This window comes from Phyllopteryx taeniolatus, chromosome 23, assembly GCF_024500385.1.
Source record: "Phyllopteryx taeniolatus isolate TA_2022b chromosome 23, UOR_Ptae_1.2, whole genome shotgun sequence".
In the NCBI taxonomy this organism is placed as follows: Eukaryota; Metazoa; Chordata; class Actinopteri; order Syngnathiformes; family Syngnathidae; genus Phyllopteryx; species Phyllopteryx taeniolatus.
In genome coordinates, this window is record NC_084524.1 from 993,812 (window position 1) to 1,015,744 (window position 21,933).

At 46.8% G+C, this 21,933-nt stretch overlaps 3 protein-coding genes across 15 annotated transcripts; 1 reads left to right on the plus strand and 2 right to left on the minus strand.

Annotated features, from left to right (window-relative positions):
* Window positions 1-6: 6 nt before the first annotated feature.
* Window positions 7-11,398, minus strand: tdrd7b (tudor domain containing 7 b). Of its 7 annotated transcripts, XM_061764270.1 has the most exons (21): window positions 10,920-11,398; window positions 10,577-10,700; window positions 8,072-8,281; window positions 7,796-7,940; window positions 6,614-6,782; window positions 5,301-5,383; window positions 4,934-5,142; window positions 4,560-4,862; window positions 4,142-4,467; window positions 3,878-4,070; window positions 3,669-3,780; window positions 3,357-3,559; window positions 3,153-3,287; window positions 2,506-2,589; window positions 2,288-2,422; window positions 2,090-2,200; window positions 1,825-1,973; window positions 1,508-1,722; window positions 1,080-1,263; window positions 844-1,004; window positions 7-763 (listed from the first exon to the last, which is right to left on the minus strand). In XM_061764270.1, exons 2-21 carry the CDS (start codon window positions 10,613-10,615, stop codon window positions 537-539), a joined length of 3,393 nt encoding a protein of 1,130 aa, XP_061620254.1. In that variant the 5' UTR covers window positions 10,616-10,700; window positions 10,920-11,398; the 3' UTR covers window positions 7-536. The 7 variants fall into 7 exon arrangements, with proteins under 7 accessions (XP_061620254.1, XP_061620257.1, XP_061620256.1 ...); XM_061764273.1 differs by lacking the exon at window positions 7,796-7,940 and having other exon boundaries at window positions 8,173-8,281; window positions 10,920-11,397; XM_061764272.1 differs by lacking the exons at window positions 10,577-10,700; window positions 10,920-11,398 and adding an exon at window positions 9,255-9,618.
* Window positions 9,775-18,560, plus strand: dctn1a (dynactin 1a). 5 transcript variants are annotated; one of them, XM_061764264.1, is made up of 31 exons: window positions 9,775-10,010; window positions 11,437-11,502; window positions 11,584-11,778; window positions 11,890-11,971; window positions 12,059-12,090; window positions 12,171-12,191; window positions 12,622-12,645; window positions 12,787-12,873; window positions 13,119-13,265; window positions 13,539-13,736; window positions 13,841-14,045; window positions 14,128-14,206; window positions 14,270-14,429; window positions 14,515-14,619; window positions 14,692-14,883; window positions 14,960-15,076; window positions 15,139-15,291; window positions 15,375-15,535; window positions 15,623-15,791; window positions 15,876-15,947; window positions 16,031-16,243; window positions 16,319-16,480; window positions 16,555-16,686; window positions 16,762-16,887; window positions 16,951-17,093; window positions 17,151-17,317; window positions 17,423-17,544; window positions 17,620-17,815; window positions 17,894-17,967; window positions 18,027-18,116; window positions 18,178-18,560. In XM_061764264.1, exons 2-31 carry the CDS (start codon window positions 11,461-11,463, stop codon window positions 18,313-18,315), a joined length of 3,804 nt encoding a protein of 1,267 aa, XP_061620248.1. In that variant the 5' UTR covers window positions 9,775-10,010; window positions 11,437-11,460; the 3' UTR covers window positions 18,316-18,560. The 5 variants fall into 5 exon arrangements, with proteins under 5 accessions (XP_061620248.1, XP_061620250.1, XP_061620249.1 ...); XM_061764266.1 differs by lacking the exon at window positions 12,787-12,873; XM_061764265.1 differs by lacking the exon at window positions 12,622-12,645.
* Window positions 13,133-21,859, minus strand: fam113 (family with sequence similarity 113). Of its 3 annotated transcripts, none has more exons than XM_061764279.1 (10): window positions 21,744-21,859; window positions 21,378-21,459; window positions 21,152-21,231; window positions 20,833-21,065; window positions 20,554-20,704; window positions 20,156-20,399; window positions 20,028-20,084; window positions 19,165-19,308; window positions 18,969-19,087; window positions 13,133-13,273 (listed from the first exon to the last, which is right to left on the minus strand). In XM_061764279.1, exons 2-9 carry the CDS (start codon window positions 21,448-21,450, stop codon window positions 18,969-18,971), a joined length of 1,101 nt encoding a protein of 366 aa, XP_061620263.1. In that variant the 5' UTR covers window positions 21,451-21,459; window positions 21,744-21,859; the 3' UTR covers window positions 13,133-13,273. The 3 variants fall into 3 exon arrangements, with proteins under 3 accessions (XP_061620263.1, XP_061620264.1, XP_061620261.1); XM_061764280.1 differs by having other exon boundaries at window positions 20,156-20,396; window positions 21,671-21,835; XM_061764277.1 differs by having other exon boundaries at window positions 21,671-21,835.
* Window positions 21,860-21,933: the final 74 nt, after the last annotated feature.

Consider the following 21,933-nt stretch of genomic DNA (forward strand, 5'->3'; position numbering starts at 1 on the left):
AGAATCTACTTGTGTCACATCAACTTTATTCCACAACTCTTTTTAGCTTTTGGTTAAATAAAATGCAAATAACCGTGTAAGATTCAATTCAATAATAAATTAGTTAACAGTGCAGATCAGCACGTTGTCCGGTCAACAGCATTTTAAAGTCATTTGTGCAGCTGCTAAGAGGGGGCAAAAAAGACATTTAAAAAAGTGGAATGTTGTGCATACTTTCAAACTGACATGCATCCATTAACTTCAAATAATATCTGCATACTAGCTGGAAAGGATGCTAATATTTGCCACTAGAACGCCAAAGTCAAGAGCGTAGCTCAGCAGATTTTGCCACTATTTCTGCAGCACTGCAGTCAAGCATGAGATCAAGTAGCAAATATGGGCAGCAGGAGGCAATATTTGATCCATGCTGCTCTTACGTTACTTTGCCCGTAGTCTCCTCCTGTTTCCATTCTTCTTTCAGTTCCCGGAAACGTTTATAACTGGATAAAGTTTTCAGAGGCAAACTAGCAATGCTAAAATTGTCCACATTTTATAACCTACATCTTCACGTCGCCGGTGAGTTCATCCGCAAACTCTGCCATGATGTCATGCACCCAGATGTCGTTGTCTTGCTGCGAGGTGTCGACCAGGAAGACGGTCAGCTTCCTGTCCCAGGGGTTCGCGGCCTCCTGCGCTGCCTCCAACTGGGCCACGAGGGGCTTCTTCTCCACGTGGTTCCTGAAGACGATGGAAGCTTCCTCGGACCACTGCCTCGTCTTCACTCCTGAGGGCCGAGACGTTCTCAGTGGGTAAAAGCGAACGTGCCGGGCGGCGCTCGAGTCAGGTTTTGGCCACTGGACTCACCGGCCAGCTGGGCGGTGATTCCCTGGAAGGGCAGCTGTCGGAACTCCTCGTTAAGAGCTCTGAGCTGCGTGCAGCTCACCAGCTCGTGCTTACCGTAGTCCAACTCATAAACAGACACCAGCCCATTGGTGAGAACCCCCTTGACTAAAACACGATACCAGCTGCATGGAGGAGGAGCAGCACATTTAGGGAGCGCAGAGTTACGTCACATGTGACTTCTCAAGTGTTTAACTCACTTATACTCCACTTTAGCAGCGTATATCTGATTCTTCTGCACATTCAGCAGTGTTTCATCAATTTGGTTGTAAAAGAGGATCATCTCCCCCATCAGCACGACCAGTTTGTACATGTCCCTCCAGGGCTGGAGCACAAAGTGGCCCGGATGGCACGCCACCGATACGTACACGTCCAAGTTGTTTCCTGAAAGTCACACAAAAAACACACTATATCGCGGGCCTGCTGTATTGCAGATTTTTGGTCCTATATCTACTCATCTGTCAGAGTAATCCCAGTTGAATCATGGAAATCTGCATTTTTTTTTGTTTCATTGACATGAATATGAAGGCTGTATGGTCTTGAAGACAAGCAGTGATTAAAATGCAGTCAAAAGTCAATCTGTCCTGTACGTCAAACAATGTGAGAAAAAATGAATTTGGATGCTGACCTGCAGGGGGCAGCTCCAGCAGGGGTGGCAGCTGGAGAGAGGGGGAGGGGAATGACCGCGCCCCAGGTGGGCTGCCGGGGGTCCCCTTGGCTCCGGACGGGACCCTTCTGAGATGAGACCTGGCTGCAACCGGAGCGGACTTTGGGCTGCCGTTGCTGATGTCGCTGCCGCTAGAGGTCTTGGTGGGCGCGGCGAGTGTGGAGGTCTTGATGGGACTGGAAAAGTAAGAATACAAATTTCAGTCGCGCACATTTTTTGTGGGAAATGGTTCAAGTGGTTTTCATGTCACTATTACAGTACAAGAGTTACAAAATGACCTGTGGCTGGTCAGATAGACATCAGGTTGCTGTTTGAACAGGTCCAAACGGGCCATCTGATGGTTGAGACTACAGGCCGGCTCGTGGAAGTTCTTGTCAGTGAAGAGGTGTACGTAGACGCACTGTTTGCTTTTGTCCACTTTGGTCACCTTGAGGTTCAAAGTCAGTGTAAGCAGAGGGGTTTCATATAAAGAAAGATCGACACAAGGCAGTGAAGCGTGAACATTTTCAGCCGGCATTGGAAAAGATTAGACAACGGAATTACCTTCATGCTGCAGTCGGTGGTGTTGAGAACTTTCTCCCGAAGCCACTGGACAGCATCTGGAGTCCACGACCCGACGCTGACAGACAGTTCTGCCAGGCAACACTTGACAGCCTAAATACGAGTTGAGGGAGTATATATATATATATATATATATACACAATGGCTTCTTTTCCCTTCCCTTTTTTAATTCATGCCAACCTGTGGCGGGATGGCCATAAGGTCACGGAGGAACTTCTGCGGGATCTCCCTGAGCTCAAACACCTCCACGGAAGCCTGGATTCCCACGTCAAGGAAGAGGATGTCCAACACTCTGCTGCCGTGTAGGTTTGTGATCTAAACAGAAATAGAAAAGAGTCAATGGCGTCCCGTTTCCCTATCTGCAGTGTGCCAATGTGTTCCTTATCGTGCCATCTCACCTCAACGCGGGACCACTTGCCTTTGAACCGAGCCATGCATCCTTTGCCGCAGAATGGTCTGGACACCAAGAATTCCGACGTTACCTGATAGAAACATAGCTTTCGTTATATTGTATGTTAAAATGCATATACTCAGCATGCGGAAGTGACTCAGGACACCCCAAAACCACAGACGGTATCATTCTTTTGGAATGGTCGTTAGGATGCCTGGCAGAGAGGCCGCAGTTCGTCCACAAGAGTCGTTAGGTGGAAAATGCATGAATTACAATTTTTAAAAAAACAACAACGGAGTTTTCTAAAACGTTTGACCGGCAGACAGCGTTGTGTTTTCTTCACGTCACCTCCGCTTGGTTAAAACCATGTTTACCTAAACACTGACGCAAAGCTTTAAATGAGAGCGGTGGCACTGCGCTGCTCACATCCTAAATGGCTTGGCGATGCATCAAATCCAGATTATCGCCCTAATCTCAATCTGTCCACTAATTTGAGATGGCAAAGACGCATCCACACAAGGCTTTTCCGAGGCTGAAATGTCAGTCGCGTGACCGCCATCCCTGGGAATATATCGCCGACCTGTTGACGTGTGCATTTGATTATAAAATGATCATCAATCGGCCAAAGCGCAACATGTCAAGCATGGTGTTGACCTGCGAGTGGAAGTATGTCTCGACGTTCTCCAGGATCTCACTGAGCTTGGCGAGACCTCTGGAGGGCAGCTGACAGTAGACGGTCCCATCAGAGCAGACACTAGTGACGCTCACGTTCATGTAAGCACTGTTAACCTGAGGAATGCAATCAATGAGTCAAGCATGCTGCGCTACCATACAGACCACCTAAATTCTTCCTTGCACCTGTAAGGGACTGCTCAAAGTCTTGTCCTGCAGGGCTTTCATGCAGGCGGCGTTGATGTTGACGTCGTCATCCTGCGACGTGTCGTATAACACCATCAGAGGGGTCTGGCCTCTCTGCAGGATTTCGGCCAAAAGGATCTGACCGCTCGCCATCGCCTCGAAGGTCTTCAGCACAGCGGGCTCCTGAGAGAAGGGCTCTAGGCCTGGACACACACATTTCCATGATGGATGCTGAATATTCAAGAGCAAAGGGGGTGGGGGGTATCCATATTCTGTGCTTTTCTTTTTCCTTAATACATGATTTTGTCTCACCTGCTAGTTGGCTCTTGGTGGCTTGGAAAGGGAGTCTTAAGAATTTCTCATGCAGCTCAAAAAGTTTGGCTTTGCTAACGACTTCTGAGAAGCCATGATCCACAAAGTGCACCTATGAAGCCAAAGGGACAATTCAAAATTCAGATGCATCATCTTCAAAGTTACATTAACGGGCTAGAAAAGGTTGTTTGTCCTCGGGAACCTCTCACCTTAACCTTATCTGCCACGAGCTCGCAGATCTGAGCCCTCAGAACCTCCTCCTCCTCCTCAGCCTCGACAGCCACAAGTTGACCCGAGAATGGAGATGAGCAAGGAGTTACCTTGTTCTTGTCCAGGCAGTAAAATTCCCGCATTTCATCCTCCATACGCTCCTGAGCTTGCGAGTAGCTCTCACCTATATACCTTTACACACACACGATGATTCCGTGTGATCTATCAATTCAATCTGCTTCAAAAAAAAACTTCTCTTCTACCTTAAAACGACTTCATTGGTGTTTGTGGCTTCCACCACCAGCACAGACGGATACTCTTCTTTGGGGATGTGCAGGGCAGGCACTGAGTGATCACAGAGTCTCTTGGCCGCCTCTCGCTTCACCCTCTGCTCCTCCTCGCCGGCCGACGAGGCTCTCCTGTGACATTTCTCGTCTTCCGCTCCTCCTCCAGCGCTGCTGCTGCTACTGCTGCTGCTGCTCCTCCTGTACAGGATGGCCCTCTTCGGGTTGTCGGGCATCGGGTAGTCGACGGTGCAGACGTCGGAGAGGAGCTGAAGGTTGTCGAGGACGTGTGCGGGCAGTTTCGTCTGATCAAAGCAAAAGGGATGGCAGTGTGACATTGCAAGCACAAAAAGGTTTGAGCGCACCGTAAGAAATGAAAAGTTCTTCTTCTACTGACTTTATAGGTGTCCTGGAAAAGCTTGGGCAACGCGTGGGCCCACAGGCCGCTGGAATACTTCCGCAGCAGTTCCTCCAGCTTCAGCTTCAGCTCGGGGCTAAGGGAAGCCGGCGAAGAGGGAGGACTGGGGGACGGCGAGGATGTTGACGGAGGAGGACGAGAGCCGGAGCGTTTCAGTTGGGGTCTCTGGTGGACGGGGGACCGCAGGGATTTGTCTAATGCGGAGCTGGAAGACGCGGTGGTCTGAACCTTGGCGGGGTAGAGAAGCAGCTCGGATGGGTTACTGCTGCATGTTCTCTCGACCTGGGAAAAAGAGGAACACACTGATGAGACACTCGCTTGACACTGTGGGATTACATTGCCAGAGAACATACAGTGCATATGTGCTTCCAGGTCTCCAGGTCTCCGATGGCCTCAGTTGGCAGGTCCTGGTTATAAAGTTCTTTGTAGATCTGAGGCAGTTTGGACACCCAGAAGCCATTGCTGTACTGGGACAGAATATCCTCGATGCAGCTCTGGACCTGCTGAGGGTTGTAGACTTTGCCTTTGCCACCGTCCAAATTCTCATTTAAATGCGAAGGTGCTAAAGCACACAGGAGGACATCGTGACAGTGTTTAAGGGAACTGAGCAATGCTGACACAGATAGGGACGAGACTAATGACTTATTACTTAAGTCAACGAAAGGTTAAAAATGCTTAAAAATGAATATTCAGTGAGATAAAAGAGGTTATCAGACTCACGACTAGTCTGTTGGGAGTTTCTGGAAAGGTGAGCCTGTACCTCCTTCTGAAACCGCGATGGGAGTGTCATCCTCTTTTCCGACCTGGACACGGGACCTTAGTCTTAGTCTTAGATTTCCAAGAATAGCTACTACCGGTTCTGTGTCACATCGTCAAGAGCCCAAACCTAAAAGTCAGTCGGTCCCGTCTTAGCAGACAAAATTTCAATTTAAAGATCCAGAACAGCATCAACATCAGGTAACACTAAGTTTTTTGGGCAAACTCATACACACTACACTGGTGCCTTGAGATAAGAGTGACCTGACTCCTCCCCCCCCCCGAGATACTAGCAGTCAATGGGCTGAATTTTTGCTTTGACTTGCGAGTGCAAACTTGAGATACAAACGTTGTATGGTGGCAGTGAACTCAATTCAAACAGCGAACGATTCTTCAAAAACGAGGCTTCAAGCTGTTTAATGCCACCCCGAAATGAAGTTTAGTGTCAAACAAATTGTCTAATTAAAACAAACAAATGTTGCCACAAGAACAGCCCGCAATATCTTAAAGTTAACGTAAAATGGAAAACGCCATTGATATGCTAACGTTAGCCTCAATCGTTACGGTTATAGAAGTGACACAAACGGTGGAGAAACACATGTAGACAGATATTACAATACTCAAAAGGTATATATTCGTTATCCTGTCTGAAAAAATAACTAATATTGCAACATCTCACTGCATCACTTACAGCAGTAGAGTACAATTCTTTTTCGTTTGTGTCTGCATGACAAATGACTGCCTCCAGGTGGCCAAAGCAGGCACAGCAGAAGGAGCAGCACAATGAATTCATTTGGCAGCATTAAATCATGGTGCACACTGTCAAATTCTTTACTTTCCATGTCATTATTTTACATTTTGATGAAGAACAATATTATAGAGTGCTTTTTTTCCCCCCTTCTTAAAGGACGGACTTTTTTTTTTTTCCCCCCCCCCCCCCGAGTGACTACTTTGTGTGACAGAATCCGACAGAGGCGCTACACACACATGCACGCCAGTGGGCCCACGTGCACGCGGGCGCAATAGGACAGGCCTGCTGTCTCAATGGAGGATCTAGAGGACTCCATTAGATGTGCTGATTCACTCTGTATTGGTTTAGATGCTTTAATCTACCAGAGAATAGGGTGGGATTAGGAGGGTGTACACCCCCCCTACTCCGGGCTCATGAGCCCTGCCAATACGCTGGGCGGGGACCAGGACGCCCCATTGTGCCACGGTGATGTCAGTTGTTTTCCCGAGTGAATGGGCGACCGTGACCGGAGCTTATTATTAGTTACCTGTTGGGTGTGCTCTTTAGGAGTTGCGAGGCCGTCCTGCCCTCTGTCTGTCCATCCCTCACGTCCCTTGACTGTCTGACGTCCCCGTGTCCGCTGCCTCGGCCGGCGCCTCCCCTAGCTCCGCCGCGTCCGCGGTAGTTCGGCTGCCTCAGGGAGGTTTGAGGTTTTGCTGCAGGGAGACACGCACACACACGCGATGCTGAGACAAGGCTGTATCTGACTGGAGGCAAGGGTGTCATCCAGGAGAGACTGCTCGTCAACTCTCTACATTGCACTTTCTCCCATTGTATTATACTAAATTGCCTCCCCCTTTTCAATTCACTCATTTAGTGACCGTTGGTATGCAAGTGAGTGAGAATGTTTATCTTGTGACCCGTACCGAGTGTAATCTGCCTTTTGCCCACAATCAACATTCCCCATGATCAATCAACGTTTTCTGCTTCTCCTCCGCTCTCATTGATCCCGTCTATCATCTCTTCAGAGCGAAGCCGTGACTGTCCCTAATACTTCCAGGCGTGCATACGTACGCCGACAACAAACGTTAAATCCCGGAGACGCGCGTCACGTCAGCTGACTCAGAGTCCGAGGTCTTACTCTCCCTGAATATCAAAATCCCAGGTGCTGCAGGAGCGACGGAGAGGCTGATGCATGAATCGGCTGTTGTTGTCTCGCGGCGAATTCTCAGCCTCTTAGGCTCACTGTCCTTCTTGCTCAGCGGCTCCCCTCCTTTTCTACCATGGGTCCAACACACACACACCAGCATTCTGTTGCGTTTGTTTTTCCCCAAAGTGCCGTCTCGTCCTCCTACAACACTCCTCTCTCCGCCGCCTCAGAGTATTCTGCAGAATCACACTCTCTAGTGGAGGCACTGCAAACGATGGCACCAAAGGAGCGTCTGCGTGGGGATGTCGCATATGAGCATTACTGGAAGGGTCTGACTGCACAACCACTTTTATGAGGGATTATTTTGTAGAATGAAGCATGTTGATTGTTGTGTGCGGGTGTTACAATGAACACATATTGCACACATTGCATTTTAAGTCACACAATGTCTGCTTTTTTCATTCTCTCCACAAATATTCAGTATTTTACACAATTCAGCCTCACTGTGATATAAAACGCTTGTCTGTCATTCTAAGTGTGTCATACTTGCGCACACAATATTTAAGACTCGGATGATACCATTAAGGACAAGCAGGGCTGTTGGTTTGACCCTCATCTGGGTGTTCACCAGGTGGGGTCGCCCAGGCTTCTTGGAGCCCCGCTGGCGGGCCATCACCTTGGCAACATGGGCCGTGTCTTTGTCCACAGAGGCAAAATACGCCACCTGGAGACATTACGAACGGCCACGTTAGTAACGACTGGCTACTTTTATCGGCGAGGATGCGAGTAATCTTGAAGGCTGAGTTTTCCAAATCTCTTTCGACTGAATGAGACCGTTTGCAAGTAACCTCGCACCTCTCCAGAGCGGCTGCGGTCCACGTGGACGACGGAGGGCATGCTGGCCAGCAGGGTGTCCAGATGGTTGTGTCCCATCTGTTTATGTGGAATCTGCTCACCGGTCAGCTCCTTGTACTCAGACTGCAGACGGGACAGCGACATTCCACCCTTGTTGGCTTGGAGGATGACCCTCAGCATTTTCTTGACCAGCTCGCCGTCGGACATCGTCTAAATTAACAGGCACAAAAGTTCCAACCTGTCACTGAACCTTTTGAGTTTGGACTTATAGACTCAATAAATCAATGTGAGCCATCTATAAATGGCACACTACTGTGCAGACATTCTGCTGGCGCAATTTGAATTCAAGATGCTACAAAGTCAGTACATTTTTCCTCTCAGGAGCAAAAAATAATAATAATAATAATAATAATAATTCTGCCAAACCGCCCTTTGAGGGACTTCAAATAAGACTTACAATATACCCAACATCATGCAGGCAAAATCGTGACATTTGGGATTGGAGGTTTATAATATATGAGTTGGCGCGATATGGTGACTTTGAACAGTATAATAGCATGATGTAATACATGAACTGGAAACCTCTCGTGTTTAGCTTTGGTGCTTTTCTATATTAATGCATTTAACAGAGCAATTTCGAGCAATAGCAAAAAGCTGCAGTCAGTCTAAGTCGGGTAACTCAGAAATAACTTCGCACATGTACGCTTTTGGCTATATGAAGAACTTTCACATTGTACTGTGCAGACAAGAAATGAAACTTAAGAATGACGTAACGTGTCACGCTTTAGCTCCACGCCCTATTCGGAACTAAAGTTCCTCGGTTTTGCTTTGTTTTGATTCTGCGAGGATAAAATATTCGAAAACTCGTCGGAAATATTTGCGCTTTTACAGTCTCGTTGACTAAAGCGACCGCGATGATAGCGCAGCGTTGAAATCGCTTGGAATTGAAAATGCGCCTGCCACAAATGCTTACCCGGGGAGCGTTCCCATCACCGGAACTTAATCCAGCTTTCTTTCAAGATAAAACCCAAAAATGCTCCTCATTTCCTCCACGTCACTTTATTTTTGCAAATCGAAACAGGAATTTCTATCCCAACCGCGCGACACTCGAAAAAGCACAACCAAACAACCGAAAGCACTTTTAACAGCGGCAAATTTCGCAAACGTCCCCGTCGTAATTCACCTTTCGCTCAGCAGTTCCAAGTTTGACAGCTTCGGCTGCGTCCAGACGCTGTGGCGGCGCGGCCGGTGTGGCTCTGCGGTGTGTGCGGCTGCCAGCCTGATTGGTCAGTTCGGCCAGGGTCTCCGGATCATGACGAGCCACCGCGCCGACCGCACAACATCCGCCGCTAACCAAAACTACTTCATCTCGTCTTAGTTTGGAAAAGCACGATCGCAATTTGAATGCTTGGCCAGGGTTAAACTGATTGCTGGGTTTCTATTACAGCTGCAATGCAAACAAAGCTAACAATACAATATGGAAAAATTGCCACAAATAATATTGACTTTCGCATTGAACTTCAGAAGACATTTTTAAAAGATGACAAATGCGCGTCGTGCCAATACTCGCCGCAAGACGGCGCCGTTTCAAATCAACCTTTGCACTCGTCATGCAACCGGAAGTGAGCGGTTGAACCCCTTTCAATAAATCCTAATGTCACAATTAAATAGCATGTGGTGACAATACCACAACCAAATTCAATACTGCTCCAATGTGTAACTGTTTAAGAAATATAGAAACTCCTGTAAAGTATCTTGCGCGCCACTCCAGGCCGCAGGGTGGCGATAATGTGCACCGATCCCTCCATTTAAACGGAAGAGGCCACAGAAGAAGAGGAGCAGGACTATTGAGGTTGCAAAAAGGAAGAAAAAGAGCAACAAGACCGAGCAACTTGAATCAACTTTCCGACGAGCTACACCTGATGGTTGCATTCTAAACGTGAGTGGGAAGGGTCACACCTTACGACTTTTACATGACTTCTCTTGTTTCAATTAAACAGATGTCAGCCGGTTAGCTACGCTGACATTAGCATAACAAGGATACGTACTGACGTGGAGGAGGGAGAAACGATGGGAAGCTGCCGCTTTTCGCAAGCAGACATGGAAACTCTCGTATTGTGTGTGAGCAGATGGATAACAGTTTGGTTTACAAAAATAATAATAATCGGTAAGATTACTTTGGATTATGACGTTCTAGTTCTACCGGACAACAGTATCTGACAAAAGCTGTTTTTCGGTTTTTTTTTTTTTAAAAAATGTCTCCTGAAGAGGCAGCTCCTATAGTTCCAAAGGACATGCAGTCCACAATTCGGGGGCAACGCACTGTCGCCTTTAGAACAGAACGGCAGTGATGAGTTTCAACCACTGGGAAACATATTTTCGTAGTAGCTCTGTCCTGTGTAAGGAGTGTGGCTTGACACAGGCTATATACATCAGGTGCCTGTTGTGAATTGGAGCTAGACACACAAAGTGGAGTCACATGAGCGCAATGCAGTGGCACATCACCTGGAAGCAGCTGTGCCACAGTTGACATGGCAAATACATCGCCCTCCCTTTCCCAGTTCATCTCGGCGGCGGCGAAGCTTAGTGATGCGCCACTCGGGCCCCTCCTTTACATGTTTGCCTTTTTCTGGAGAAAGGGGAAAAAACAACACCGGAGTTCAGTAGTTTTTCTGATTCTGTAACTACCCGTTTTGTTTAGTTTTTTTTACCATGGCTATGAACAGGAGACATTCTTATACACCCCAGGTAAGTGACTCGGATGCTAAATATCCTACATAACATCAGTGCTGACTAAAACACTGCATTTCATAATTTGAAATTCAAATATTCCATTTGGGAAACTTACCATATTGCTGAAGTGTGATTCACCTCACTGCATCGTGTGTCTTCATGATGAAAAATGTGTGTGAATATAATTCTGGTAGCTCTAGAGAAAAGCAATTTTTACTGGAGTGTAATTCATACAAGTTTATGAATAATGCTGAGTTTTTTTTTTGCTTGTATGAAGAGAAACCTTTTCTATCCAGTTTTCTCCCCTGTGGCTTACACCATTTGGCGGCATGAGTTCACATGCCCTGCTTTGTTTTGAATGGGGGTCTTTGTTTGAGCTGGGACAAGATATTATGCAGCTTACTGTGGTCTGTGACATGTGACTGGGAAATGTTATTGACAAATGTTCTTAGATCGTTTTCTGACCCTGCTATTTAAGAAAATATCTTCAAATGATAAATACTATGAAACTGACCACTGTCGTAAGTCTCATCAAATGTAATGATGCAAAAAGGGTATTAAATACATTGTTGTTTTTTGTTTTTTTAACCCCCCCCCCCTCTCTACAAATCTCAATTTCCACAATCTATCAGCTGACCAGCCCATTGATAAGCAGAATGAGTAGCGGGGGAACTGTGGATAGTGGGAAACCACCAAAGGTAATTTGACACCATTGACAGGAAGAAGACTTGAATGTAAAAGTAAAGCATTTGATCTAAATAGCTGCCCCCTTCTCCTAGATTGGCTCTGTAGTGGAAGTGATAGGAAAGGGTCAGCGTGGCACTGTCGCCTTCATTGGAGCAACCCTCTTTGCCTCTGGGAAATGGGTGGGCGTCATACTGAATGAAGCCAAAGGCAAAAATGACGGCAGCGTGCAGGGGAAGCGCTACTTCACCTGTGAAGAAAACCATGGCATTTTTGTCCGGCAGACTCAGGTTTGTAAGATGAAAAATAGGATGTGCACAAGCGACAACGTACGCCATTTCATGAATGAACATCACTACTGATTTGTTGTGCGTTTGCGTCGCACCTTACGCCACATGCAGATCCAGGTGGTGGACGACGGCTCCGGCGCCACCTCTCCCGACACTCCCGAGGCCGGCGCTTCCAGGATCCTCAGACAAAAAGGTGACCTTTTTGTGTCTTCCATGCATCAGCAGAGCCTGCAAAGTTCTAATCAGGACAATTTCATGAAATATGAATTTGTTCCTCCAGAGATTGCAGAGACTCCCAAAACATCTAAACAGGTAGGCAATCATCATTTAGAGCAAGTCCTTCTTTTAAGAATTAAACACAAAAAAGTGAGATTTAAGTCTTCTTTTTCCAGACACCGATAAGCACAAAGAAGGTAGAAATGTTCCCATCCATTTATTTTCCTCTCTCTGTGTTAACCCCACTCGCTTAACTATTAACATTAACCTTCTCCCTTTTTAAAAAATAAAAATAAAAAATTAAAAAACAAAACATTGGCACTGCATATGAGGCTACAAAAAGTCATGATTTTCTTTGGCCACTCACGTTTTGCATAGAAATGCCTTTTTTTTTTTTGCATGTGCACATTTTGTTGCATTTTTGTGAAGGCATGCACATCATTACCGCTCAGACTTTCACGTGTGAGGCATTTTGACACTATTGCATGCCGTCACATGTTACTCTTCTCTGGGGCTTGTTAAAACCTTTTAACAGTCAGTATATACTTACATGGTTTGCTATTCTTGTGTTGCTAATCTCTTACCTTGCGATGCCGGCTGTGTGCACGCGTTCCTACTCTCCTCCAGTCCTCTACCCGTCGTTCTGTCAAGGTGAGATAATGGTGAAAGTTTATCTTTTCATATGAAGGATTTAGTTTTTAGTGAGGAAAGGACGCATTGTACACGCCACACGTACAAAGCTACCTTTTTGATACATGTAGTAACACGCTCTTTATGATCATACGGTGGCAGTGGAGCACGCCAAAGCGTCTGGCGCCGGCCACTTCCCTCCCCTCCCTCTTGGTACGCCCCCCCGGCCGCTCCAGCCTGCCGCTCACGGTATGCTCCGCCACGTCACGCATCACAGGTGGTGGTGAAGCGTGTGGTCCATGAACACGGGTGCATTTGGCCTGTTTGGCTCAATGATGGGATTTACTTGATGAACTCATTCAGAAGGCACGTAGGGGGTGTGAAATATTTGGTCCAGGCAAATAGAATGAAAGCAATGATCACATTACACTCGTTGCTCCAATTCCTGTGGTCATGATTTGACACACGCATCCAAACACACCTTCTTTTGTCAGGCATCTCGTGAGAGTCTGTCGTCTGGCGATGTCAGTGAAGTGGGCCTATCCCCCCACCAGGGTGCGCTGGGTGCTCCTATCACTCCTCAGCTTGGTGGGACGTTGACCGAGGTAACCGCAACTTCTGCTCCAGCTACTCCGAGCAAGGTGAGTCACTGATGAGAGATGCAGGATTATGCTGACCAAGATTTGATTAAATGATTGTGTCACTCAAATGTACCGCATCTAGGTTTGACTCGTGTCCATTTCTTATTTTCACATCAATGTATTTTCTTTTATGTTAGGTTAATGAAAAAAATATCCCAACAATTTATTCAAACTAAGTCTTGGGGAATAAGAATAGGTACAGCTAATGGTTGAAATCCCACAGAAGTTTTAATTTGGCCAAACTGCATCTTCCTACCCGTCTGCTGCTCCCAGGAGGAGGAATCGCTGCGTGCGCAGGTCAAGGACCTGGAGGAGAAGCTGGAGACGCTGAAAGCGAAGCGAATGGAGGATAAGGCCAAGCTGAAGGAGCTGGAGAAGCACAAGATCCAACTGGAGCAACTGCATGAGTGGAAGACCAAAATGCAGGAGCAGCAGGCTGAGCTACAGAAGCAACTCAAAGAAGCCAAGAGGGTAACACTAATTATTACAAATATTTGATTAATTTTGTGTATAAAATGAAAATGTGAGTTTACAAACCTAAGAGGCTCAACAAATGCTCTTTTTCCCCCCTTCAGGAAGCACGTGATGCTCAGGAGGCAAAAGACCGCTACATGGAAGAGATGTCAGACACCGCGGATGCCATCGAGATGGCCACTCTAGACAAAGAGATGGCTGAAGAGCGAGCAGAGTCACTGCAGGTGGAGGTGGACACGCTAAAGGAGAAAGTGGAGGAGCTCTCCATGGACCTGGAGATCCTTAGACACGATATTTCAGAGAAAGGTCTGTTCTCTACTAGTTTGTCTCACAAACGACTCATCGCGGATTTCGCAAAGGTAACAGTCTACGTCTGTTTCCCCTGTAGGCTCAGATGGTGCTGCCTCCAGTTACCATGTTAAACAGCTAGAGGAGCAGAACAGCAAACTGAAGGAGGCCTTGGTCAGGTGAGCAGGTACACAGAAAAAACAGTCAGACAAAGTTGATTTGAATACTCTGTTTTTTCTCAGGATGCGTGACCTGTCTGCCTCTGAGAAGCAGGAGCATGTGAAGCTTCAGAAGCAGATGGAGAAGAAGAACACTGAAATGGAGACCCTGAGGACTCAGAAGGAAAAACTGCAGGAGGAAGTCAAGCAGGCCGAGGCCACAGTGGATGAACTGAAAGAGCAGGTGACGCGCGCACAGATTCCAAAAGGTGAACGCCTTCTTGCCAGCCCGGCCGGGTCTGACTGCTCGTGTCCATGTCGCGTACCAGGTGGATGCTGCCCTGGGATCAGAGGAGATGGTCGAGACTCTGACAGAGAGGAACCTCGACTTGGAGGAGAAAGTCAGAGAGCTGAGAGAAACTGTTACCGATCTGGTCAGTCCGGCTTCACGGATATCATTCTCGGCCACTGTCGTTCAGTGAAAAGTGATCTTCCCGCTTCGATAGGAGGCGATCAATGAAATGAACGACGAGCTGCAGGAGAACGCCAGGGAGACCGAAATGGAGCTGAGGGAGCAGCTGGACCTGAGCGCGGTAAAGGTCCGAGAGGCAGACAAGAGGGTGGAGGCTGCCCAGGAGACGGTGGCCGATTACCAGCAGACCATCAACAAATACAGAGAGCTCACCAGCAGACTGCAGGTGGCTCCGCATCACTTATTGATGCAGTTAACGTACTGTGGATGCTCGGAGCTTGATTTAGTTTCATGTGCACCAGGAGGCCAACAAAGAGCTAATGACCCAGCAGAATGAAAGTAGCGAACAAGTCCACCAACCTCCCACAGAGCTGTTTGACTTCAAGATTAAGTTTGCAGAGACAAAGGCGTACGCCAAGGTACGTTGAAGACAAAGGTTGTCCAAAGTCCACTGTGCGGATTAATTGCGTCCGTTTTTCAGGCCATTGAGATGGAGCTGAGGAAAATGGAAGTGGCTCAGCTGAACCGGGAGGTGTCCCTGCTCACCTCCTTCATGCCAGAGTCCTTCCTCCGTCACGGTGGAGACCGCGACTGCATACTGGTCCTCCTGCTCATCCCTAGGATCATTTGCAAGGTTGGAGGCCATTTCAAATGAGCACACCGATACGCTTTGCCGTGCCATTCTGTTTCTGTAGCATCTGCACTTGGCCCTCATAGGCTGAGCTAATCAGCAAACAGGCGCAGGAGAAGTTCGATTTGAACGGGAACCTGGCCCAAGGCACGGCACTCAAAGGGCCTCCTGGGGAACAACGCAGTTTTGCCTCTGGATTAGTGTACTCGCTCAGTTTGCTGCAGGCCACCTTGCACAAATACGAACAGTAAGTCACAAATTAGTCACGTCATAAGTAAGGTTTCAGCATCAACAGAAACCACTTATTAATGTGGTCTGTCCTGTCTGGTTCCAGAGCTTTGAGTATGTGCTCAGTGGAGGTTTTTAAGCACATGGGTACGCTCTACTCTGAAATGATCTTTCACGAGCGCTCTCTAGATTATTTCATCGACCTGCTGCACAAAGACCAGTTGGATGAGACCGTTCAGGTGGAACCGCTGACCAAGGCAATCAAGTATTACCAGGTAGCAGAACTTGCTCTACGCTCCAGAAATGTCCTCTTCCTCGATAATAGAATCTTCATAAGTCAGTTTTGGTCTGCCCTCTAGCAATTGTACAGTGTTCATCTAGAACAAGATCACAAAGAGGACTGCACTGTGCAACTGTCTGATCACATCAAGGTACCAGTTTTTCTTTAGTGGTGCAGTTTTAATAGGTGTGATCCTTGACGAAATGTCAACTTAATTCATCTTCTGACCCTCAGTTTACCCAGAGTGCCCTGGGCTGTATGGGAGTCGAGTTAGCTCGTCTGCGGGCGTTCCTCTCGACGGGTCAGCAGAACTCAGAGCTGGCTGTTCTCCTGAAGGACCTGGACACGTCCTGCTCAGACATCAAGCAGTTTTGTAAGAAGATCCGCCGCCGAATGCCTGGAACAGATGCCGTCGGAGCCCCAGCTGCTCTCAATTTCGGGCCACAGGTAAGAGCTTGTGCAAAGTGAACACAAATGGCGCTTGAGTACAGTAAATAGTCAACAGAAGGATTTGTCCATCAGGTGTCTGAGGCGCTGACCGAGGGCAGACGGCAGCTGACCCGCGTAGTGGCAGTGCTCCAGGAGGTGGCGGCAGCCGGCGCTCAGATGTTCGCAACGCTGACTGAGCAGGAAGGACTGAATGCTCTCAAACTGGAGGATACGGCATGCCAGGCTGTGAAGCAGGTGGAGAAGCTCGTGAAATGTTTGGGTCAAATGCACACGGATAGTGGGTTGAAGGCGTTCTCTTCCCCCCACAGGTGTACGGTGCTCATGGTCTTAATGGCACAGAATGCCTGCGTCAATCTTGCAGTGCTATTGTTGCTACTATGAACAAGATGGCCACTGCCATGCAGGAAGGAGAGTATGATGCAGATAAACCACAGGGCAAGGTATTTATGTATCCTTTTGTGTCTTTCATGATTCAGGACATTGTAGTCATGGTTGTACTTTGATTCTAACCTCAGAGTCCTCCAGTGGAAATGAGAGCAGCCACGGTTAGAGCAGAGATAACTGATGCTGAGGGCCTCGGAGTCAAATTGGAGGACAGAGAAATGGCAATTAAGGAGCTCAAAAAGTCCCTCAAGATCAAGGTAGGGCAAGGTAGAAGTCACTTTTTCTGTTAAAGTTCAAGAATAAACGTTCCTCTCTGGCAGGGAGAAGAGCTGAGTGAGGCCAGTGTCCGTCTGAGCCTGCTGGAGAAGAAGCTGGACACGTCCACCAAAGATGCGGATGAACGTGTGGAGAAGATCCAAAGCAAACTGGACAAGAACCTAGACCTGCTGAAGAAGAAAGAAAAGTGAGATGATTAATTGTCCCGTATGCCACGCTCGTTCACTTTCCTTTTACAACGCAGGGAATTTGAGGAGACAATGGATGCTCTCCAAGCTGACATCGACCAACTGGAAGCGGAAAAAGCTGAGCTGAAACAGCGCATCAATAACCAATCAAAGATGACCATCGAGGGCTTGCGAGGTGTGCCTGCTTCTGGAATGGCCTCCGTTCTTCAGGGACCAGCAGGAGGTAGGTTTAATTGTTGTTTCCTGTTAGAATACCTGGATAGATTAAGATTAAGGGTTGATGATTTCAACTCAGAATCATAGTGATTGTAATGGTATCCTCCCCCAGTCGGTTTGTCCTCATCGCTGGCAGGACCAATGCAGGTGGTGGACTCTCCTCTTCTGCAGCAACAGCTTGAAGCTCAGAGACTGGGCATTAAACGCCTCAAGACTGAAAACATCAGACTTAAGGTATCCTGGTAAAACTGAGATGACTCTGATTTTGGAACTTCTATTAGCTTGACCAAGAGTGTGTTCGCCATTCAGGCAGAGAAGATGAGTGCCCAGCTGGCCGCCCTGCCTCCACTCTGCCCCCCCAAACTGCCCCAGGTGACTAACGAGAGTTACACGCCACCAGAGGGATTGAATATTGGCATCTACCGCCGGACAGACCAGCTGCTGGCGACGCTTCTCAAGCTGAGTGCAGAAGTCAAAGTGGTGGACATAACCGGGAAGACGTCAGGTGAGTGGACAATTCCGGTACATTTCGTTTTACTCTATATCCCCAAGTCTGACATAGATTTCCCTCCTCTACCTCTAGTCAGCGCCAGCGCCCAACTGCTGGAGCAGACCGCTCGGCTGCATAACCTCAGCAACGCTCTAGCCAAACTCAAGGTAAAAACATTTGAATGGGCAACAGTTGAATGTGCTTCTGAATATGTATCTTCTTCTAGGGTGAAGTAGCTGAACATGTTGTGTCCCATCAACCTGGAGCAAAAGCTGCTTCCGACTTTGCAACCTTCCCAGTCTCCTCGTTCGTCAAGGTGAGATCACACACTGGAAGTCGCACGCACGTCCATGTATCCGCATGTTCTCTAATTTCAGGCAAAAGAAGAGAAGAAGGGCGGGACTGTGTTTGTGGGACGTGTCGCCATTCCTTGCACTCGTGGACAGGAACAAGTCCACCGTCTGGTGCTGTCGCAGCAGCAACTGCAACAAGTGCACCGCCTCCTCATGGTGTGAAGGAGCTTGCTGATTCTTGTATTCTTGTTCCTACTTCAAGTTTGTATTAAGACCTGATTAGCACTAATGACATATTGATAAAGAAGTGATCATTTGGAAAAGCCATAAATGATACATTTTTATCATGCTTTCAATTTACAGGGGAAATTACATTTCTTGAAGCATTTATACTCTACTTTCCCCAAATACTTCCCCCTTGTTTGTTGTATGCACAATTCCTCTAATAAAAGCAACCACTTGTTGAATGCACTGCTTAATGAGTATTTTATGCCTGTATTGGCTGCTCCTACTGATCCTTTAAAAAGCATATGTAATGGAAAACGGTCATATTCATTATATGTAGTATGTACAGTATCCAATTGCCTTGGTAGTACAGTGCCACATTTAAAGACAAATTCATCTTTACTGCCAGTACTGTTTAAAATCAGTCCTGTTATAAGTATGAACATTTAATTTATCAGAGTAATTCACATTCAAAATCCAAGTATACATTCTTTAATAGGAAAAGCACATTTAAAAGGTAATTAACAATAGTGAAAATATAAAACTCACACTAAGAAACCAATTTAAGCGGAGAATGTGAGAACTGACCACAAAATTCTAACCACACTTAGTCTTAGGTGCAGTAAACATTGTAATGCACATGTACTAACTTAATAGAGATGGGGCATGTGACGAGCGTATGGCGCGTACTGGCGTCTGGCGTGCCTCGTCCGCATCGCGTACGGGCGGGGCCAGTCGTAACCTGGGGTTAACCCATGTAGCGCACGGGCTGTAGAGTGGACACACGAGCACGGCCGTTGAGCAGGCAGAAGTGTTATTAACAGGTAGAACTTGTGTAAAACATACCGTTTGGAAGTGGGCCAGGATTAGGGAAAGGCGCATGGAAAGCAGCGGCCCCGTGCCAGTACGGCAGCGGCGGTGGGTTAGCTTCAAAGTTTGGAAAGTCGCTGAAGGGAGGATGAGGACACCAGTTGGTTGTTGGAGGCCACTCTGTGGAATGCAAAAGTAGTATAGAGTAGATATACTCATCAATTAACAAAAAATAAAGACTGGGCCAAGTGATAATTCAACTGCCGATTATACAACCAAGGGATTTTTTTCCACACACCGATTGGTAGTAAAAAGCCCCGTATTTGCAGGCGTAATTGACGGATCCCCAAAATGTTTATAATTGCCTATATTGATAATTAAAACCATAAACGTTCCGCAAACTATGATACCAAAACAGTTTGATATCATTCAACCTCATTTTACAAGATTACCCTTAAAAATAAATGGCTTACAGATAGGGTGTGTAAAAAACTATCGATTTCCTGTAATTGATGCACTTTACTAGTTTTCTTTAGTGTTTATACAGAACTGTCATGTATTTTTACTTTTGTACTCCATATGCACAAGTTATGACTGTGGAAATGTTTAATGTTCAGATGTTTTAACATACTTCCTTGACACCTATTACGTGGCTTTGCCATCTTCTGGCATGTGAGAGAGTTATAGAAAGAGCACAAAAGCAAATAGCCAAGGATAGATTCCACAGAAAAAAAGCAAATAGGTAAATTTGTCAAAAGCTGTGAATTATATTTTCCCCCATAGTCAACCGGAAAGCCAGCTCTTCAGATATTGATTGATTGATTCTACAGCTTCCGCATTGTAATTATTGTATTAATTAATAGAATGAAATACTGATTTAACTTCGACATGTATCTTACCAACGTGTTCGGGAAAACCTTCCCGGCCCGGCAGCTGATGAGCAACAGGAAAGTCCTCTAAAAGAACAACGTGGAGTGAGTCAGCACGAATGAAACCAGTCGTCTTTGCAATGGGTCTTCGTCGTCACCGAGAGAAGGAAGTGGCAGCTCCACGCCCCAGGCGTCTGCGGCGTGCAGCGACACCAGGGTGCTTATTCGGCGGTGGCCCAGGGCATTCCAGTGGACACCGTCGTTGGTGCGATGCTGCAGGGCGAAGCGGAAGTGGAAGTGGAGGTCCAGCACGTCCACCTTAGAGGCGGAAGCCAGGACTCCGCTGTAGAAGTTGGCTTCGATCACGTCATGACGTAGATGGGGAGCTTTGTGCGAAATCTGCTATGAAGCAGAGTGACAATACTACTGAGGAAATCACTGGAGAAAAAAAAGGTAACACTGCCCTCAATCGCTTTTTAGAACTCATATTTGATAGACTATAAGCAGAATCTTTAGTTTTTCACTGCTCTTCATGTACAAGGGCCCCATACTGTACCTCAGGGACCACAAACCCCCCTTTGATGCGCTCTCCAAGGGGCATGGCGAGGTTCCATATGACCAAGCTTTCTTCTGGGAGGATCCCAAGCAGTTCTTCAAAGAACCTCTTGAGGTTGTCTTTGTACTTGTCCACCCATTCTAAAGTGTACCTACAAGGAGGTTCAGTTCAAGCTTAAGCCATGATTGAGATTTATAAAAGCGTACTGGGAAGCTGCGCCCTTAGCAGAAGATCTGGATCCTCCCAACATTTTACTCACATATACGCTACATGACTTACCTTGAAATGTCCCAAACACAAGAGTTGACTATGACCAAATCTGGTTTCAACCCCTGGCGGAAGTCCTCCATGATGCTCTTCATGTAGTCCGAGTAGATGCGCGTGACAAAGTAGAAGCGGACTAGGTGGTGGGCAGACTGGTACTGCCGGACCTCCCGGTATCCCGTCCCGTTGTGCATTTGGCTCAGGCAACCTCCTTCCACCAGGCAGTCCTGTTCAAAGCTCATTTCACCCTACAGAAAGACCGTTGTGAGAAAGGAACTGAAGCCAGCACAAAAGTTAGACACGCGCACAACAGGAATCGATTGTCATCACTTGCCCTTCGTTTAAGTTGTACCAAGTTGAGGTATTTATCCTTCTGTAAAAGCAGGACAAGGTCTTTGTAGACAGACCTCTGAACTGGTCATAGAGAGCATACATATGAATTAGAGCCACAAAGGTACACATTATTCAATTGATTCATTAGTCAATATTAATTTATGGTCATATTGACTTTTTATCCCAGGTGCTCATTCATTTAATTTTTTTATAGGTAGAATACTTACTAGAGTCTCCCAAAACCACAATGAATTTGTTGTGGAACAGCTGGCTGACCTGCTGGTGGCTCACAAACTTCATTTCGTCCTTCTTAATTGTTAAAGGAAAAAGGTTTCTCTTTCAAAAGAGGGCTCTTCATAATATTTATAAGCATAAAGATCAGTACCGGCAGCAACAAATTGACTAAATGACCCGTCACGGTATATAAAATCAGATTCATTCATGATAGCTAGTAGCGTCAATGCTAACTTAATAGCGATGGTACGTTAGCATTTTGTAAATGGGCGGGGAAATTGCTCACTTCAGTTTATGTTAGCTTCGTAGTTTTTTGCTTGTCCTTCTTTTTTATGCTATCCAACACGAGAGTGTATTACCGTAAAAGTCCCCCCGACTTCACTGAAAAACACAAAACCGTTGACTAAATCCTGCCATGAGTTACTTCAATTGCTCAAAAACCGCTGCAGGTGTTTCCCTGATTGGGATGACGAGTGAGGCATTCACGGGTCATTGGAAATTCGTTATTTTTCATTATTATGATCATCTTCAGAACCACAGTCACACAAT

What these genes read in the sequence shown, in the direction of transcription:
- dctn1a (XM_061764264.1), top strand. Translation starts at nt 11,461, where the DNA reads ATGAGTAGCGGGGGAACTGTGGATAGTGGGAAACCACCAAAG. An exon ending in TTTTTGTCCGGCAGACTCAG is followed by an intron (nt 11,779 to 11,889) that starts GTTTGTAAGATG and finishes CGCCACATGCAG; the next exon opens with ATCCAGGTGGTGGACGACGG. An exon ending in ACACGATATTTCAGAGAAAG is followed by an intron (nt 14,046 to 14,127) that starts GTCTGTTCTCTA and finishes TTTCCCCTGTAG; the next exon opens with GCTCAGATGGTGCTGCCTCC.
- fam113 (XM_061764279.1), bottom strand. Translation starts at nt 21,450, where the DNA reads ATGAAGTTTGTGAGCCACCAGCAGGTCAGCCAGCTGTTCCACAACAAA. An exon ending in TGGTACAACTTAAACGAAGG is followed by an intron (nt 21,066 to 21,151) that starts GCAAGTGATGAC and finishes GTCTTTCTGTAG; the next exon opens with GGTGAAATGAGCTTTGAACA. An exon ending in GGGGGTTTGTGGTCCCTGAG is followed by an intron (nt 20,400 to 20,553) that starts GTACAGTATGGG and finishes TCTGCTTCATAG; the next exon opens with CAGATTTCGCACAAAGCTCC.
- tdrd7b (XM_061764270.1), bottom strand. Translation starts at nt 10,615, where the DNA reads ATGTATTTGCCATGTCAACTGTGGCACAGCTGCTTCCAG. An exon ending in CCTGGAAGCACATATGCACT is followed by an intron (nt 4,863 to 4,933) that starts GTATGTTCTCTG and finishes TCTTTTTCCCAG; the next exon opens with GTCGAGAGAACATGCAGCAG. An exon ending in GTCTATCTGACCAGCCACAG is followed by an intron (nt 1,723 to 1,824) that starts GTCATTTTGTAA and finishes TTACTTTTCCAG; the next exon opens with TCCCATCAAGACCTCCACAC.